General features: G+C 47.1%; 1 protein-coding gene across 2 annotated transcripts in view; it reads left to right on the forward strand.

The window, feature by feature from the left end:
* Positions 1–21095, forward strand: part of LOC142567826 (putative phospholipase B-like 2) — a 277787-nt gene that overhangs the window by 149816 nt on the left and 106876 nt on the right. For both annotated transcript variants that reach the window (XM_075677976.1, XM_075677977.1), the window contains exon 8: positions 265–360. In XM_075677976.1, the coding sequence (XP_075534091.1) occupies positions 265–360 (96 nt within the window). The remainder of the gene's footprint in view (positions 1–264; positions 361–21095) is intronic.

Here is a 21095-nt window from a genome sequence, read left to right on the forward strand (position 1 = left end):
AAAATAAATAAATAAATAAATAAATTCGCCGAGAAGCGTCAGAAGCAGTCAGGGATCTTTGAATGCTATCGCGCTCAACAATTAAAGGCGACGCTTAAACGTCCTCCAATTTTTTTAACTCTGCAAACGCAAGGAAAGTTCCGTAACAAGCTGGTAAAAAACGGCCACCAAAAAAAAGATAAGCAATGTGCGAGTGTCAATAAATGCCAAATAAATGTCAAAAGATGCGGTAGATCTTTCTAAGTTTTCTTTTTTTCGTTTCAGTGGGAACAGCCAATGGACCGTAATCGACTACAACTTATTCAAGCGAAAAGTGAAGATATTACCGCGAGATTTCGTGTGGTATCACGAAGAGCTACCGTGAGTTCACTTAAAATGGCTTGTCGTTATGTTTGTTCGACCGTTATCGACATAGTAAAAATAAAACAAGCACTCGCACATGGTGAACGATAACAAACATATAATTGGCATTTCGAAGTCACTACAAGTCTCTTGTTTAGTATGAAGAGGGACAGTGAGAGGGCCTGGTTATCAACGCGTTAGGTGGTGCGTAATGTCCCTGAAAGATTGCTCCGCTCAGGGGTTCCATTCTGGATACTTCTGTCATATTGTCAACTTCCGTGTGGTAGTTCTTCTGTTTGAGGCAGTCAGGCATGCCGTCGCAGCCCTTTGACAAAGAGCAGCTGGCAAGATGTGCAATTTAACAATACACAGGAATAGCTCCTCTGACCGCGGGTGCGGGGCAGAGGGCTTATATATATATATATATATATATATATATATATATATATATATATATATATATATATATATATATATATATTGTGTGAGCAGCCATTGCAGGCATGTCTACCGGCGGTAAAACTGCGACAGTGGCTGCCGCCATGCCAGCCGTCATCCTGGCTCCATCCCGTGGTCGTGGGACCTTTGCAGCGCTGATAGTGACGATGTCGACGACTGGATTCGGCTGTATGATTACGTAAGCGCAGATTACGAGTGGGACCCAACCTTGATCTTGGCGAAGGTAATATTTTAGCTAAAGCGAACGACGAAGGCCTGGTTCGATAACAACAAAGTGGAGCTCAGAAGCTGAAACATATGCAAGACAAAACCTTGCGAGTTGTTTGGCCAATATGCAGGCTGCCAGCATGCCTCCAAGGAATACCTTACCTCGCGTGTGCAGACGTTTACCGAGTCGTACCTGGTGTACATTCAGGATGTGCTGGCCCTTTGCCGTAAAGTTGACGCCAAGATGACATAAGCCAATAAGGTCACGCACGTACTGAAATGAATCGCGGACGATGAGTTTCACCTGATCGTGTTTAACGCCTTCGAATGTCAACGAGATTCTTACAAAAAGCCGACACTCCGAAGATGCTAAAAGCTCACGCATTACACCCAACTTCACCCGCTTTCCGAGCACGGCAGTGGCATCAACGCGTGAGGACGTTCGTATAGCGACGAAGCCCTCAACGTCCTATACTCTCACCCGAATCGTTCGATGCGAAATCGAAGCTGCGTGACCAGTGCTTTTTATGCGAAGGATCCACTCGTCCCCAACCGACTTTATCGCTTGCACAATCCATTGTTCGTCAAGAAGTGTCAAACGTGACATTCAAAATATTTGTTCTGTGAACCGTCCTGACATTACCTTTCGGCCACCTTCAACCCTTTCAAACGCCGTTGTCCTACTCCCAATTATCGCGATCCGACTGCGTGATACGCCTAATGACGAGGGACTTTGCTGCCGATATGACCATGTCGGACACATCTCACGGTATTGCTCAAGTCCTTGCCCCCCCCCCCTCCTGCGCCTTCTAGAAAAAGGTTCTTCAGCTCCCGGTATCCACCCCGATGCCATCACCAGGTACCAACTCAAACTGAACCAAAAACATCTTCCGATAACACTACGACCGCAGCCCAGCCCTCACCACTACGCCGACCTTCACGTTCACCTTCCCCAAGCTGTTCCTTGTCCCCGTCCTACACCCGGCATTTTCCTTCGAGAAAATCACGGCTGCAGTTCCTGGAGGTGACTCTGCTATTACTACCTGCCCTTAAATTCCCCTGCTGACGCTCCCTACCAATGAGAACCTGATCGACGTTGAAGTGGATGGCCTACCTGTTGCAGATATGATCGACACCGGCGCCCACATTTCTGTTGTGAGCTCTGAGCTCCGTCAGCAGTTGAAGGAAGTTATGGGCCCTACCAAATCACGTGATGTACGTGTGGCCGACGGTGGTATGCCTCCCGTAGCTGACCTAGGCACCGCACGTCTCAGTGTCTTCTGTCTTGTTCACCGACCTCGCCCGCTGCTTCAATGACGTGATCCTCAGGCTTGACTTTTTATCCGCCCATTCCACCCTCGTTGATTCTTCCGCTATTACTGTACAGCTTGACCTACCAAGTGCAATTGATCAACCTGAACCAGCTAAGAGTCGGCTGAGTTCTGCCGCGCCCGTCCGTTAGCCGCCCCAGCCGTGAGCAGTGTTCCAACCAACGAGAACCCGACAGTGACCATGTGCTCGTTCCCATCACTGCGGTAGCGTTGATGCACGGTGTTGGTATTCCACACACTGTTACAACTCTGACAGTCTTGCATGCCTTCCTGTGCTGAATTCCACGGTGTGCTCACAAGTCCCTCTACAGGGCATTTCCCTTGCTATGCTGGTGCCTTCCTACGACTACGTCATCTCGGCCTTGTCGCCACCGGATGTTGCTAACTTGCACCCCGCTGATATAATAGTAATAATAATAATAATATTAATAATAATAATAATAATAATGCCTTTATTTGTGTCACATCTAGGGTACATGACACTGGAGGCACACAGTGAAAGCTGTCATAAGTGACAGCTTGACAAAGCCGCAGGCTCTCATGCGCTTGAAATCAGTATAGCGGCATTGCTTACATAAAAGAAGAAAGAAAAACATAGTACACAGTAAAGTACACTAATCACCCTGATAAATGGATTCAATTTTCGGAAAATGGACAGAGACAAAGTTATCGTGATATAAGGCAGAATGCAATGTCCAAAAAAATACATTGGAGCAATCAGAACAAAAATTCATACGAAGATACAGCTTACTGAGGTAAGAAAAAGGACAATTCACTGCAATTGAAAATACAATACAATTCAAAAATACGAGTCAGAAATACAATTCACTCCTCAAATGGAAATAACATCCATACATGTACAATAAAATGGGTAATGTAAACATTGTCACTTGGAATAAGGTGAAAGGACTTAATTGAAACAGCAGTAGGTTGAGAAGAAAAATAACGGAATAAGGATAAAAAAAATAGGAGTATCGTAATTTCAGATTGTCAATGACAGTGCAAGACATGGTCATGGGGACATGTAATATTTTTGGAGTTCTTTAAATGTATGTATTTCCATCTGTATATTTTCTCTATTCTGTTTATTTAATAATCTCGGCAACTGGTTTTCGAGTGCTTGAATACCATAGGTTGTGCGGTATGTTTTTACATTCCAGCATTCGTTGCAACGGGTGACGTGCCTAGGGGCGTTGCTGTGTAGGTTCGCTGTTTTAAGAATGTGCCGCGATTTTTTATTTCCTGTTTATATAGCCTACTTAACCTGTAATCGTGTATCCTCATACTAGGCATAACGCTGTATTTTGAAAATATTTGACGTGTTTGAAAGCAATTGTGTAGATATTCTACTGCACGAAGAAACCTTTTTTGCACCATATGGAGCTTTTGTATATTTCCCTTCGTTGTAGACCCCGACGCTAATTGACAGTCGTTTAATCTTGAGGAAAACAGGGTGTTATAGGTGACCAGCATATCCTTCCATGATAGAATACAACGGTTGCGCTATGTGAGGCTTATTTCTTGAGAGAGTTTTGTTGCTAGATGGTTGATATGATGATGTAAAGTTAAAGTTTGATGAAAATTTACTCTTTAAGATTTACGCGTAAAAACAATTTCGATCGGTATGGAGTGTAAGGTTATATTTTTATTTGCAGTTATATTTCTTCCTTTCGCCCTGAACAATATGCATTAAATATTGGACACATTGACCGTAAGGCGGTTTTTACCGTCCATTCTTCTAAAGCAAGCAGTGTGGAATCTGCGGAGTCCAATAATTCTTCAATATCTTTTACTGTTAGAAAAATCCTTGTGTAGTTGGCGTATATAATAAATTGTGATACAAGAGAAATGTTTGTAATATCATTTATATCCATATTAAACAGGAATGGGCTTAAAGTACTGCCCTGAGGTACGCCGCTAGAAGCCCGTAGTTGCTCGGAGATAGAGTCAGCTACAATTTGTTTCCTGTGTTCAAAGTATGACTGCATTAAGCTGCATTGCCACGATAACCATACCGCACAAATTTTCGAAATAATATTTCATGTTTGATGAGGTCGAACGTCTTGGAAAAGTCCAGAAATAATCCAAGTACGAAAGTACCTTGCTCGAAATGCGTTAAAATATCTTCCTTTAGCCTTAGAAAGGCAAATTCTGTACTTAGACCTCGCCGAAAGCCATACTGAGAGTTAGTTTTAATCTTGTGCTTCGCTTCAAATTTGTTAGAGCGGCTTAATATAACTTTCTGGAACGATTTTGATAAAGTAGGTAAAATAGAGACGGGTCTGTCATTGTTTATGTCATTTTTGTCTCCCTTTTTATAAGCAACAGTTACCTGTGCAAGCTGCATTTTATGCGGAAAGACACCTTCACTAAGACTAGACTAAAAATATGCTTTATAACTGGTGCACGGAGATCAGCGATATACTTATGTGTTTAGTTTTAAAACCATCGGCATCTTTGGTATTATTGTTATTTAGGCTAGTTATTGTTGTAAACACTTCAGCCTCGCTTGTCGGGTTGAGAAAAATTGTTCTTCTATTCCATCGAAGTTCTTCCAAATTGCTGTGAACGATATCTTGTACTTTAAAATTGACGAAATATTTATTAAACGCCTCTTCTAGTGGCGTCCCCGTTAGTTCGGTAGCATGTATAATAAATTTAGGAATGACATTTAGGGCAACCTTATCATTCAGTTTGATTGTTGTGTTCAAATAGAAGGTTGTGCACCGCCATCCTGCTCTGGTGAGGGAGTGCATTACTGGTTTTATAGTCACGGAATCAGGCCACACTCCAAGCCTGTTTATGCAATTTTATCAACACGCGGATTTCTTTAATCCGGTGGAAAATTGCGCGGCACCGGGATTCGAACCACGGTCCTCTTACACGCGAGGCGGATGTTCTACCTCTACGCCACCACTGCATTAATCTGCAGAAAACTAAAGTAATATTTAACAGTCTCGGGAGAGAACAGCAGTTTATGATAGGTGGCGAGACCCCGGAAGTTGTAAGGGAATACATCTACTTAGGACAGGCAGTGAGTGCGGATCCGGATCATGAGACTGAAATAATCAGCAGAATGAGAGTCGGCTGCGGTGCGTTTGGCAGGCGTTCTCAGATCATGAACAGCAGGTTGCCATTATCCCTCAAGAGAAAACTGTATAACCGCTGTGTCTTACCAGTACTCACGTACGGGGCAGAAACCTTGAGGCTTACGAAAAGGGTTCTACTTAAATTGAGGACGACGCAACGAGCTCTGGAATGAAGAATGATTGGTGTAACGTTGAGGGATAAGAAAATAGCACATTGGGTGAGGGAACAAACGCGAGTTAATGACATCTTAGTTGAAGTCAAGCAAAAGAAATGGGGCATGGGCAGGACATGTAATGAGGATAGAAGATAACCGATGGTCATTAAGGGTTCCGGACTGGATTCCAAGGGAAGGGCAGCTTAGCAGGGCGCGGCAGAAAGTTAGATGGGCGGATGAGATTAAGAAGTTTGCAGGGACAACATGGCCGCAATTAGTAAATAACCGGGGTAGTAGGAGAAATATTGGAGAGGCCTTTGTCCTGGAGTGGGCGTAATGAGGATGATGATGATGATATAGTTCAGTAATGAAGCTAATCTCTTTCATGTGACATCTATGGATCCTGTTTCACAATTCAGGAGATTCGCAAAATATTCACGTCGCGCTTTTGCTAAATCCTTGTTCAAACAATTCTCATAAACTTTAAAATATTTTTAATTATTCTGATATTTAGTTTTCATAAAGAGATCGTAAAGGTAAGTTTTATCATTTATTCTCGCACTGATTTCAGCTGTCCCCCAAGGTTTCCTTGTCTTTCTATTTTGTTTAACACATATTTCAGGAAAACGAGTTGCAGGTATATGCTCCAGTATTTCAAGAAACATATCACAAGCTACATTGACATCGTCAGTGCCTAAGACGTTCTTCCAGGAGACTTCTATTTTTTTCGAAATATCAAAAGGTTCTTTTCTGTAATATGTCGGGCTGTCGATGTCAGTCTTGACAACTTACTGCGCACCTATCCTTTAGTGCAAAGAAATATCGGTAAGATGTCACTCAGTTCGAAAGAAAATACCCCCGACTTAAGTTTATCCTGGCTTATATTTGTAAGAAACATGTCAATAAGCGATTGTGAATTCAAAGTTACTCTTGTCGAGACAAAGAAAACATTTCCAAGTCCATTGATATTTCACGGGATCTAAAATTGGTTTTTGTGGTATCATTTTTCGTCATATTGTTACGCTGCACGGCGGATTCGGAGAAGAGGAGATGGAGGCACTGCGCGCGGTGAAGAAAAGGCCCGACTGTCTGCGATCTCGTCTCCACGCCCCCTCGCTCATTTTGTAAATAAATCCATCTCATCCGTAACAACTTTGATGGAGTGTGCTAGGTAAACGCTCTGGACGACCTTCTTCGACACACCCGACAACGAAGCCGGCGCTTGCTCGGACTACCGCCTGAAGACATCGGGGACATGAACCAAGCTCAAACAGCTGGCGGCAGCCATGACACAAGCATGCAAGCTGACAGTGAGCGCCCAAGGCATGTCATCTGCTGGACCCCTCAGAAAGAACCGCGCACCTTTTCCGGCATAGCTGATGAGGACGTCGACGACTGGCATTATCAAAGGGCAAGCGGTCACAATGGGTGGAATGCAACGGCCCGACTTGCTAACGTCGCTTTCTTTCTCCCCGGGACCGCGCTTCTCTGGTTCGATAATAACGAAAGCACAATGACAATGAGGGAAAGGTTCGTTGCGGAAAGCAAGTGTTGCTTCGGAGACTCAATTTCAATAAGAAAGAAGGCTGAGCATACGCTTTCGCGTAGAGCACACTTGCCCGGAGAAACATGCAGAGCCAACATTGAAGTATTGAAACTGTGCAGAATTCTGAACACCAGCGTGTCGGATGAAGATAAGGTTGGACATTTTCTGCAGGCTATCCCTGAATATGTCTAGGATTGCCTTCTATTAAAAGAAGACCTGCGTACTCCGTCTGATCTAAGACGTCAGTGCCGTGCATTTGAGGGACTGAAGACGTGTCGTGTACTGCCAAAGTTTGGTGGACTTGAAAACGTGGCCACGGCCGCAAGCGTGGACGCCTCCTCCTCCCACCACATCGTCTTGCTAGTGCGTCAACTCGTTAAAAAATAATTGGTGCACTTTCAAGCACAAGGTGGAGGAAACGACACAGTACAGGAGTAGCCCCAATGCACGCTTGACGTAGACTGTCCTGAACAGCCGGTGTTTCACCAACTGCAAACCAACAGTTTCGGCCTTTGCCTGATGAACGCGTCCACCTCGATACGGAGGAGTTCCGGCATCCTTCGCGTACCTTCGAACGTCGACAGACCACACCACCCCAGCGCCTTGCTCCCCGGTACAGACAGCCCGAGGCCCCACTTTATGAATATCCTGTGTACCGCGAGCCACCTATTTCCTATAGCTGCGGTATCCACAGACATATCGCCAGGTATTGTCACCGACGGCAGCAGTAAGTTTCGGCCATACCCGATTGTCAACCTGGAGGCCAAGACAGCGCGCCGTGGCCGACCGCTGCAGCTCTTCGCCGACAACCGCGTGAACGTGCATCCCGGCGTGAGTCTCCAGCTTCCGACCGCAGCCTTACTCCTCCTCCGACCAGCTATCGTCGTTCGCCATCACCTCGTCGTCGCTCACTTTCACCACCATCCCAGCTGGGAAACTAGACTGTGCAACCGGGGGCGGTCAAGTAGTCCTTCGCCTGTTGCCATGCGCAAAAACAAAATATGTGTCTGTGTTGGTGGTTTAAATGCTGATGCATTAGTCGATACCGGTGCTACAGTTTCTGTAATGACTGTTTTGTTCAAGAATCCTCTTGGACACAAAGTGATGCTCGCGTGGGACCAAGAGGCTACTCTTCCTGTAGTTTGGGGCGAACCGCTGCGGCCCATTGGAATTTGCTCTGCTATAGTAAGTGCGGGTGGATAAGATTTTCCAACTGAATTTGTTGTTTTGGAACGCACCACTCACACCATCATCCTTGGGATTGACATCCTTGGTGAATTCGGCGCAATGTTAGATTGTGGGGCTGGTGAATTTTCTCTTCGGAGCCACGTGATAACACACATACCAGCAGTATCTGGCGCGGACAAGCAGAGTGTAGTTTCTGTGTCTCACGATGTCCTTTTACTGGCTCAGACTGCGGCATTTGTTCCGGTGACTTCCACGCATTGGCCTTCGCATTGTTGTCATGGTTTAATTGAGCCGTACTACTATACTATGTTGAAGAAAAATGTACTGGTTCTTCCATTCATTAGAGAATGTGTGGATGGTCATGCTCACATGTGGATGGTGAACGCGTCCTTGGAGCAAGTTTTACTGCCGACAGGACTCAAGCTGCCCACCTTTGACTCAGAAGCGACCCTCGGTATTGACGGCGTTGACGCTTCCACTGACGAGATCGCAGCAAATCGTGACTACTCTATGGAATTCCACCACATGATGATGAAAAGGAAGACGAAGTGCTTCTCTTGCGGAACACATCTCGCCCACCTCTGTGCTTTTCTGGACTTCTCACTGCACCTGTGGGGTCTACCGCCCCCTCCATCGCGGTGATGGATGTGCAACACGCCGAAGATCCTCCCGGTTCCCGTTCACCCGCGGACATCGGTTCGAGGAAGAGAGGAAATACATCGAGTGGTAGCGAGGACACAGAGCTGTACTCCGCATCAGGTGACGAGTCCTCGGAAGACGGCTTTCCACTTGTCCAGTACCACAAGGCCAAACGAAGAATTATCAACTCATCTTCGGCGTCCAGCTCGAACACTGTGAAAACAGCGCCTCAACGATGGCCTCACTCGATCCTGTTTGTGCCACAGAACGCTACCGACAACCTGCGCGTCCTCAACAGGCAAGCACTCTCCGTGTATCTCGAAAAGACTGTGCCAAACGAGATCAAGGATTTCAGGATAAACACTAGGCGAAACATCCTGGCAATCGATGTGATGAACCCGAGCGCGCTGACCATACTACAACATGTAACGCAGCTGGGAAACATCAAGGTCCGATCCATCATGCCAACGAATGGTGCCACAATAACAGGAGTCATCTATGACATTGACAATGAAATTCGAAATGCAGACCTCCCAGTTCTTATAAAACCAGCAAGTGAACGCAACGTCATTGTGCATGTTTGTCGCCTCGGCAACTCACGTTGTGTGAGACTAACGTTCAAAGGCGACTGCCTTCCATCCTACGTGAAGGTCGGCCACTTTCGCCACCAGGTTCGACCATTTATTCCAAGACCAATGCAATGCTTCAATTGTCAGAAGATTGGCAATGTGAAGGGTGTCTGCAGAAATTCGGCCGTGTGCCCTCGATGTGCCGAACCCCACTCAGAAGACAACTGCAGCGCAATCACGTTGAAGTGTCCTGTCAGGGTGATCACTGCGCCTCTTCCAAAGACTGTCCCCAGATCAAGAAAGAGATCACCATTCTTAAACAAATTGTGAGAGACAACTCTACCCACAAAGAGGCTTCTGTGAAAGTACGGCGACGCCGCCGTCACCGTCGAAGGTCTTCACGAAAAAAAACATCAAGCTTTCAGGAACAGTCAACTCGTCAAGCAGCATCATCAGCGGAAGTTTCCAGCCCTCCGAACACCGATGTTTGAAGGGAGAACACCGCCAGATCTCTCTCCACAAAGGAATGGCCGCCACTTCCACGTACACGACCGCCAGAAGAGCCGCAGAAGAAGCCGCCCCCAGTACAGCAAGGTGCTGTATCTGAGGAGTCGCGGAAAACAGATGAGCAAGTGATAGCACTTATTAGGCCTTTAATGAATGTCATTCGCGTGTTGCTAAGCAACATGCACACACCGTCTGCCAGAAGTGCGCTTCAAGTACTGGACGCTCTGAGTCCGGTGCTTGCAACCCTTGAGTAGATCATGGCTCCACAGCCACGTTCTTCTAGGGAAGAGGTCCGACAAGCAGCTATTTTTCAGTGGAATGCGCGCGGACTCAGAGTGCGCCTTCCAGATTTCCGTTGCTTCGTGTACGCCAATATGTTTCCCATTATCGTCATTTGCGAGCCGAACTTATCGAACACAATCAGGCTTTCTGGATATGAATTATTTATGTCGTCAACTGTTTATGAAAACAGTAAGGTTTTGGTGTGTATTCGCCGTGACCTCACCTACACTCATCAGCCTGTACCACCTAATGACAATAATCAATATATGTGCCTAAACGTAAGGAAAAAGAATTTGGCCTTTACTTTTGTGGGCGCCTACCTATCTCCGTCAAGTCGATTTGATTACAAAAGACTAAAAGACATCCTTTCCTCAAGCTCCGATTCCTGGGTCATCATTGGAGATTTCAACGCCCATCATACACTCTGGGGAAGTCCGATGATCAACGCAAGACGCAGAGCTCTGGTATCTTTCGCCTCCAGTAATGAACTTTGGCTGCTGAATGATGGAAGTCCTACCTTCTTACGTGGCTCCACCTACAGCAGCTGTCTTGACTTGGCTTTCGTCTCACGAAGCCTTGTCAGACGTGCAGGGTGGTTTGCGGACATAGAGATGCACGGAAGCGACCATATCCCCACGTGCATCAAGATCAGAGGATTGTCCCGTTCCAAAATACGGGATACGATCCAAAGAGTGGACTGGCCTAAATTTCAGTCTATTATGGAAGAACACTGCGATGCCAATCCATCTTTCGACTTGGAAGAGGCAATAAAGAGCGCGGTGCAAGACACTATGCGCACTCTCACATGCTCTTCGAAACTGAATGAATTTGATGTGGAACTAGAACGACTTCGAGCAATCCGACGACGTGCTGAACGAAGATACCGACGTACGAAAACAATGGACGATTTACGAACCGCCAGGCGCACGCAAAAGAAGATACAGCGCCGGTTAGACAAGCTCGAATCGCAACGTTGGACTGCCTTCTGTGAGTCGCTAGATCCACGCAAGCCTTTATCGCAACTATGGAGAACGGTGCGCGGTCTCCGGACACTCCCCGTACAGTGATTCCCATTCAAGGCGCTTGCCCTCTCTCAAAAGAGATCGGTGATTGACGTGGCAGAAGATTTCTGCACCAGATTATCCGGCCAAGTCACAGCTACCAACATTCCATCGCCTTCGAGTAACTGTCCACCACCACGTGATCACCGGATGGATCTACCATTCTCAATCCACGAACTTAAGGCAGCATTAGCTTTGTGTAGTCGCACATCAGCGCTAGGACCTGACGGAAATTCCTACCGAGCTCTGTGTCACCTGGGGGAGCGAGCGAGAGGAGTTCTCCTTGAGGTGTACAGTGAATCTTGGAGAGATGGCACACTACCAACAACCTGGAAGACAAGTCGCCTTGTTCCACTGCTGAAGCCTGGCAAGTCGCCGTTGGAACTCTCATCATATCGCCCGATCGCGTTGGCGAGCTGTGTGGGCAAAGTAATGGAGAGGATGGTCCTAGGACGCCTGGAGTGGTACTTGGAGTACCACAACACCTATCCAGATGCCTTGGCGGGCTTGCGAAGTGGTCGATCATCGATCGATAACGTCGTCGACCTGGTCACCTACATTCAACATGAGAAATACCGTAAGCGTCTCTGCGCCTCTTTATTCCTCGACGTTAAAGGGGCGTATGACAACGTTACGCATGAAGCCATCCTCTCTGCTCTCGCAGAGGTAGGAGTGGGTGGTCGGATGTTTAAATGGATACGGAGCTATTTATCCAAGCGATCCTTTTTTGTAAGCACCGAAGAAGGCCATACTTGTCTACATTATAGCTACCGCGGCGTCCCCCAGGGCGGTGTACTTAGCCCTGTGGTATTTAATCTAACACTAATTGCTCTCCTTGAGCACGTGCCAACTACAGTCAGGCTATCAATGTACGCGGATGACATCTGCATATGGACGTCTGCAGTAACACGCCTACAGTTGCGAGCGAGAATTCAGAGAGCCGCCACACAAACTGTTCTCTACCTCCGTAATCGAGGCCTGGAAATTTCCTCAGAGAAATGCGTACTAGTGTCATTTACGCGCAAACCCATGGCCAAGCACAGTGAAATAATAAATGGCCGAATAATACGACGGGTCCGATCGTACAAGTTCCTAGGTGTCATAATCGACAGGGACTTGTCATGGAGCCCACACGTATCATACGTGAAAAAACGGTTGACAGGCATCTGTCACCTCCTCAAGTTTTTCGCTGGCAAGACCTGGAGAATGTCACCAAGTGCGATGTTTGCAACTGTACAGGGTGCTTTTCCTAGGATTTCTGCGATACAGCTTGCCATCAATAAACAATACAGGTAAAACAAATCTACGCACAATACAAAGTCTTCAGGATCAAGTGCTCCGGATCTGTCTAGGCCTGCCTCAGAGTGCTTCAACAGTGGCTACGATAGCAATCGCTGGAGATCACCTTGTCAGGACCCACATTCAAATTGAAGTACTCAGGACCCATATAAGGCATCTGACCAGGACTCCTCGTCACCACTTGGCCTCCCTAACAGCGGACAGACCACACATATCTTTCAGCCGGACGATAACCGCATATGATGAATCATTGCCAGCTTGTTTCACCCCGGCTGCGAGACCTTCGATTCCTCCATGGTGCCTCGCTAGGCCAAAAATTAACCTCACAAGACCTGGTATCTCGAAAAAAGCTGATCTATCATCGCCAGCCCTTAGACAGCTCACGCTACTACATTTGTACGAGAACTACCGTGATTCTACGCATATTTACACTGATGGATCTGTCCTTCCGAGTAGCTCCGCGGCGGCAGTCGTCATACCAGCGAAAGCTACAACAATAAAATTTAAGACGACCCACGCGACAACATCGACGGCAGCAGAGCTCGCAGCGCTCTTTACTGCCCTTCATCACATTGGTGATGAACCACCACATAAGTGGACAATATTCTGCGATTCGAAGGCGGCACTGCAGTCGCTACTGTCACCGTTACGACGCGGACCACACGAACAACTATTATTCCATATTACAGAGACGCTGCAACATATAAGTGATGCAGGCCATGAGATAACCTTTCAGTGGCTTCCAAGTCACTGCGGGATTATCGGCAATGAACGGGCGGATCACGCTGCCCGCTCAGCCCATACTGAGGAGCGCCACGTCCCAATTCCTCATTCTAGGACTGACGCAGCACGGAAGCTCCGCCTACTTGCTCGGCAGTGCACCGCGTCACAATGGAATGAGCCACATTTAAGAAACACGCGACTGTACTCACTTGATCCAACATTAAGTCTTCGAGCGCCATCACAGCTTCGCCGTAGAGACGCCACGCTTTTATATCGACTTTGGTTGGGCGTTGCCTTTACTAAAGCCTATGCATTCCGCATAGGGATGACCGACAGCTCAACCTGTGACCACTGCGGCCTTGAAGAATCAATTGGCCATATTTTGTGTGCCTGCGCAGTACAGTACACAAAGGGCATGCCTTCGCCACGAACTTGACCAACTGGACGACCAAGCGCTATCCGGAAAAAGAATTCCACAACATCGAAAGGACCTACCGTCACAGAAGAAGGCCGTGCAAGCGCTATTGCGCTTTTTGCGATCTACCGGCCTGTGTGAACGACTATAACTGGAACGCCTTTTGTGTGTGTGCCTCCATGTGTGCGTGTTTTTTTTTCTTTTTTTAGCGTTTTCCTCTCTGTCATCTTTGTAACCCCTATCCCCCATCCCCAGTGTAGGCTAGCAAACCGGAGACTCATATCTGGTTAACCTCCCTGCCTTTCCTCTTCATTCTCTCTCTCTCTCTCTCCACCGCATGATAAACAAGTAGCTATCCTCTTCAGAGCGGACGGAATTGCAGGAAGTGCTCGTCCGCTATGAGCCAGTTTTCTATTTCGCGCAAGATGAGCGTCCAATTTCGCTTGGTGACTTGCGAACACAGCACCCCATAAACACGGGCCAAGCGACGCCTATTCGCTAGAAGCCGCACCGCGTCTCTCCCGCAGAACAAAAAGTAATCGTTGAGCAAGTTCGAGAAATGATGCGTAAAGGCGTTGTCCAGGAGCCTTGCAGTCCCTGGGCAGCTCCAGTGATAATAGTTAAGAAAAAAGGTCAGTTCTTGGAGTTTCTGTATTGATTATCGAAGACTTAACGCAGCCACAAAGAAGGACGTATACCCTCTGCCACGCATCGACGATGCTCTCGATTGCCTTTATGCAGCCGCCTACTTCTTCTACGTTGAATTACGATCGGGATACTGGCGAATACCCGACAAATAAAGACAGATGAAGAGAAAATCGGGATACTGGCAAATACCCGACAGATAAAGAGAAAAGTACCTTTGTGACGCCAGACGGTTTCATCGAATTTAATGTCATGTGTTTCGGTTTGTGCAATGCGCCAGCAACTTTTGAAAGGTTTATGGACACAGTGCTGCGCGGATTGCAATGGCAGATCTGCATGTGCTACCTCGACGATGTAATCATTTTTGGTAAAACGCCTGAGGAGCCGAATCAACGCCTTGGCGTCGTACTGCACCGCATACGAAGCTCTGGACTGGTTTTAAACTCAAAGAAGTGTCACTTCGGTGAGCGCCAGACTATCGTGCCAAGTTTTCTCGTCGACAAAGATGGAATTCGACTTCGCCCTGAAAATATTGCTACAGTGCGTGATTTTAGCCAACCGAAGACAGCGGAAGGCCTCCGTAGTTTCCGTGGCCTGTGTTCGTACTTCCGCCGGTTTATTAAAAACTTCGCCCAACTTGCCCACGCGCTCACGTGCTTCCTTCACAAAGACAATCCCTACGTATGGACTGCAGGGTGCGAGGACGCGTTCCGTCAGCTGAAGTATCTACTAAATTCTGGGCCCATCTTGCGCCATTTCGAACCCGAGGCCATGACTTAGCTACACACTGACGCTAGCGGTGTGAGCGTTGGCGCCGTCCTTCATCGCCATTGAACTTCATCATGGGCGCCAGCAAGTCGTTGCGTTTGCAAGTCGGACACAGACGAGAGCGGAGCGAAATTACACTGTTACCGAATTGGAATGCCTGGCAGTAGTCTTCGCCATCCAGAAGTTTTGGCCATATTTGTATGGTCGTCCTTTCAAGATAGCGACGGATCATCATTGTGTTTGCTGGCTTGTTGGACTGCGGAATCCTTCTGGACGGCTAGCACGATGGTCGTTACGCCTTCAAGAGAATACCTTTTCTGTCGGCCACAAGTGCGGTCGGTGTCATACCGATGCTGATTGCTTGTCTCTTTTGCCATAGCCACACTCCCCCGCTCACGATGATGACTTCGACGTCTTGCCAGAATTACCGAGTTTCCTGACCTAAGCATCTTTAATCGTGAACAACGTCATGACCCTACGCTCATACCCCTAATGGAGGCTGCCCGCACGTCAGGTCAGACAACGCCCTTCACGCTGCGTGACGGCCTGCTTTACAAAAAGAATTACTCTGCCTTGCTCTTCGTCGTTCCTGAACGCCTGCATACTGCTATTCTTCGGACCAGGCATGATGACATCACATCGGGCCCCCTTGGCTTTGCTCGCACGCTTCATCTATTACGCCAGAGCTTTTATTAGCCGAAGCTATGAAAGAGCACAAGACTGACATTGCAAGTTGTCCAGGTTGTCAATGTCATAAGAAGCCGGCGACGCCTCCTGCAGGCTTTTTGCAACCAGTGAAACCATCTACCTTACCAGTTAAAAAAGTTGGCATTGATTTGCTCGGCCCTTTCCGAAGAGCTTTACCGGCCGTCGCTGGATTATTGTGTGCGTCGACTACTTGACGCGGCGCTTACATCTGCTACCGCCGCCGATGTGTTGTGCTTTTTGCTTCATTCTGTCATCTTCCGTTACAGCGCTTCGCGTAACGCAAGATGACAGAATTCATTACTTATTCATTACTTCTCTCCACCTTGCGGGTTTCCGCAGAACTACTACGTCAAGCGCTTCGCGTGTTCTTATAAGTGACCATGGATGGCAATTCACCGCAGACGTTGTTGAAGAACTGCTGCGCCTTTGCGGCTCTGCTTATCACCATTCAACGCCACACCACCTACACACAAATGGCTTCACCGAACGCATGAATCGTGCGCTTACCAACATGCTATACGTATCAGCTGATCACAGCAATTGGGATGCCGTGCTGCCCTTTGTCACGTACGCGTACAACACCGCCCAGCACGAAGTAACCGGGTATGCGCCTTACTATCTATTGTACGCTCGCAGTCCCCTAACGTCCTTGGCCACAAGTTTGCAATTGGCACTGAACAAAGACACGTCCATTCCGCAGACATTGTGTCGTGCCGACTAAGCACATCGGCTCGGTCGCTTAAGAACACTGCCGTGGAAAGCCTCTACGGAAGAAAGGCTGGTATCGCAAGTTCATATCAACGTACAGCGGTTCATTCGAGATACTCAGCCGTTTAAGTGACGTCAACTACGTCATCGCAAAGCTGAACGCCAATAATAGCCGGTCGCGGAAGACTCGAGTGGTTCATGTAGCCCGCCTGAAGCACTACCATCATAGTGTTCCCGAATCAAGAACTACCAATTATGTGGATCCCTAACTCGTTCGACCAGCTTCGTCTGCGCCGGAGGAAGATGTTAAGCTGCGCGGCGGAGCCGAAGAGGAGGAGATGGAAGAACTGCGCACGGTGTAGAAAAGGCCCGACCCAAACTACGCGAAACTATTTCCTTAGAGCATCTTAATCGTCATGTCACAAGACCACCTAAGCACCCCGTGAACAAACATTATCACTGCAACAGATGCGTCACAGTGGGAGGAAAAGACTGACATTGGAATATTTTGTCCTGCACTCGACTTGTCTTTTCCTTTATGATTGTCTGATGTTGTGCCTATTTTTCTGGCTGAGTTTTTAGCAGTAGTCCTAGCGTTACGTAAATTAGACCAAATGACTACAACATCTGCATTCTTACTGACTCCCTTTCTGTATGCTCTTCCCTTACCGCTACTAATTATTCAACCATGATAAAACTGCTCAACTTGCTAGTTCCTTCCCATGTGCAACGTGTTCATTTGCTTAAATGATATTGCGCGACATAAAAACGACACGGACGTGAAATAAGACGACACACCAAGCGCAAACTTTCAACTAAGTTTATTGTGCCACTGCGTCATTTTATACATGGCAGGCAACGTAGATCGCGCATGCGCTTACACGGAAATGAAGTGCGAACTCATGTAACATTGTTACGTGTCATGTGACGCCGCGTCCAAGTAACGTAATTCTTTTTCTGTGAGAGCAAGAGACGGGAAGCTAACACACGCATCACCCAATTTTGCGATCATCTGCGCTTCAGATATCTCACGGATGAGCTGCGTTCTGCCACGGGAAACAATCGTGCATTGATCCTCAAGAGGCTTGCACCCATGATCGCGACAGTGGATCGCCAAGAAACCACCTGAGCCGTTTTTTACATTGTTGCTGTGTTCGCGGAGCCGATCATTGAGGCAACGCCCAGTTTGTCCGATATATTTCTTCCCACATGAAAGCGGGAGGTTGTACACCACCCGGTGTACACACTCGACAAACTTTTTTCGGTGATGCTTTCTGCACTTATCGGAAGGGACGGCATTTGGATCAGTCAGCCTACAAAGCTTGCCGAGCTTGCCGGGAGCAGAAAAAACAACTCTTACTTTCGCCCTTTGGGCAATCTTTTTCAAGTTGTGGGATATCCCGTGCATGTATGGTATGACACTTACTTTAGGGCGTATGCCAGGAGGGGCATCGGCGACTGACTTCTGCGTGCTGGATCGCGTTTCTCTTAAGATGCGTTCCGCGACAGACACTAGCACCACCCTAGGATATCCAGCCTCCAGGATATCCAGTGTTCATTTGATTTGGGTACCTGGTCATAAAGATTTGTTCTACCAGTGACAGCACAGACCATGGCAGCTAGATTTCGGATGTGATCAATTGGAAAATCCTTATCAAACCCACTTCTGTCTGCGTCTCCAGATTATAAGCACCTGGCATTTCTCTGGCAAAGCGAATCCTGTAACACCAAGATGCTTGAAGTCTCTCTCGCCAAATTACGCTGCCGCATTCCCTCCCTGAATTTCTACTTACGTCGATGAGGATAGCTATAGGGGCTTGTTGGTACGGCATATCTTATTTTGTTGTAGCGCAAGCTGAACAAGGACACCAGAAAGGCACATGCACTGTGTGTGTCAGATGTGCCTTTTTGTTGTCCTTGTTCAACTTGCGCTACAACAAACTAAGCTCTGCTTACACAGGTCAGGTTTGGGACCCTCCCGCCTCTGCTCGTTTTTAAATGTGGAGGAGACGATACATCACTTCCTTCCATCTGGTCGCCAATTTAGGGTGGCAAGAAAATGATTGTTGGAAATACCGTTTCGGAGAGTTGGCCTGGACTTAACAGAAGCTGCTATATATATATATATATATATATATATATATATATATTACTTGTAAATTAATTATTACTCATTTGATAAGACCTTCCTGATTTTGTTTTCGCAGCTAATTCTACGCTATTCAATGCTATATTCGGAAATTTATGCTCCATATTAACTTGAAATAATGCACCCATCTCTTTGCCAATCCCGCATCTTGAGTGGGAGCCACGCACACGAGATAGGCAATAACAACAACGACTACCTGCGATCTCGTCTCTACGCCCCCTCGATCATTTTGTAAATAAATCCATCTCATCTGCAAGGTTGTCGACGATAATGTCCCCACTGCAGATGAGGCCCGAGTAATTATTAGTGCTACAGGTAAACAGTTTATCTAAGTAGTTAAAAAAGCGCAATGTTGAGCTGTTTTGTGGGTGTTAGCACACAAGTGCTGTGCTTTGTAGTTTAAATGTCAGGATTTCATAGTGACTTGTTATTAGCGAACATTCTGAAACTATTTAGCAGTCGTAGTACTTTCTAACCAAAATACGTATCCCGCCTTCACAAGAGCGACGATTTAGATAGAATGTTTCGTGTGTCGGAAGTATGTAGACATATCTTTGATCAGTGCTCCACGTTTCGGTTAACATGATAAAGTCAAAACGTTGCCCAACTCGGTCAAAAAACAAGCTTGAGTCCGATTCCTTTCTGTTAATTGATCGCACATTAAGGTGAAAGCATTTAAAAGATTTATGAAACTGTTTTCCTATGTAGTTTTAGAAGGATTGTGGAAGTAGGTAGGTGACAGTATCGGAATTTGCCATACTGTAAAATTTTAACTGAGGTTCTCAACATCAAGAGGACTTGACATAAGAAGTGCTGTTTCCCCGGCATCCTTCCTGACTGGGATTCGATCATTTGAGTGCCAAGTGTACCTAAAGTTGTTCAGTTTGGTCCAGTTTTCTGTCTGGAAAAGTAGGTCACGGGCCTGTTTTGTCGTCATATTTTCCTGCACGTAGACCTTATAGTTCCTTTCTACTCTGCCACCACTTGTCTGTGGCGCAGCATGGCCTTAGTTGCCTTTGTGCCATTAAACCTCAACTAACCAACCAACCAACCACTTGTCTAGGTCAGCTTGTTTCGCAAACTGGCAAATTACACCTGGAGTTTTGTCTTTCTTAGCTGGCACGTGATGAACAGTTATACATTCTGGTCCGATAACTGTGGCAGCTCAGTGTGCGCGGCCAGCTTATTTACCTTAGAAGATTTTCATCCTACGTTACCGGAATTCCGTGAAACTCAAGGTTCAACGGAATCCCGTCTTCTTCACGAGATCTGTCTCCTAGCGACCTGAACAAAATGAACCCTCCAGACCTTTCGCCCCGTCAAGCTGACAATCTCCTTCGCCTCATCTCCTCTTATCGGGACATCTTTGTCCTTTGTGCCCGTCCTCTGGGTCAAACCTGTGCTGCCATGCCCCGCATAAACATGGCGATGCCCATCCGATTCAGCTTCGGCCATACCGGGTGTCTTCAGCTGACCGTCACGTCAGTCAAAGGGATGTCGACATGATGTTCGCCAAAGATACAATTGAGCCGTCCTGTAACCCTTGGGCTTCTCATGTGGTTCTAGTTAGAAAGAAAGACGACAGGTGGATATTTTGCGTGGACTACCGGACTACCGGAAATCACAAACAAAAAAAAAACATGTACCCGCTCCCACGCATCGACGAGGCCCAGTATTGCCTTCACGGCGCCTGGTATTTTTCTTGAGTCGACCTTCGGTCAGCATGCTGGCAGATGGCCGTTGATAACATGGACCGTGAGAAGACCGCTTTTGCTACCCTTGACGGTCTTCATCAGTTTAAAGTACGCACTTCGGCTTATGCAGCTTTACGCCACCTTCAAAGAAATGATCGGCATCCTCTTACATGGTTTATACGGTCCATTTGCTGTGTTGTCTTGATAACATCATTGCATTTTCACCGACATTTGAAACGCATGTCGACCGACTTTCCTTTATCCGTTCTGTGTTTCGCAACGCCGGCCTGCAACTTAATTCATCCGACTGCCACTTCGGACGCCAGCAACTTACAATGCTCAGTCATCCCGTTGGCTCGAGCAGTTTTCGCTCCGACCATGACAAAGTTCTAGCCGTGCAGAAGTTCCCGTTCAGAATTGCACAAAGAAAGTTCGTAGCTTTCTGTGACTGTGCTCCTACTTCCGTCGTTTTGTGAACAATTTGGCGGAAATCGCATCTTCTCCCGCAAATCCTGAAGAAAGGCGTCCCGTTTTTATGGGGTACTTCAGAGACTGCCGCCTTCTCTACTGTCGTCACATCTGTTACTACACCACCTGTCCTGGCTAATTTC

This window comes from Dermacentor variabilis, unplaced genomic scaffold (genome assembly GCF_050947875.1).
Source record: "Dermacentor variabilis isolate Ectoservices unplaced genomic scaffold, ASM5094787v1 scaffold_14, whole genome shotgun sequence".
Taxonomy (NCBI): domain Eukaryota; kingdom Metazoa; phylum Arthropoda; class Arachnida; order Ixodida; family Ixodidae; genus Dermacentor; species Dermacentor variabilis.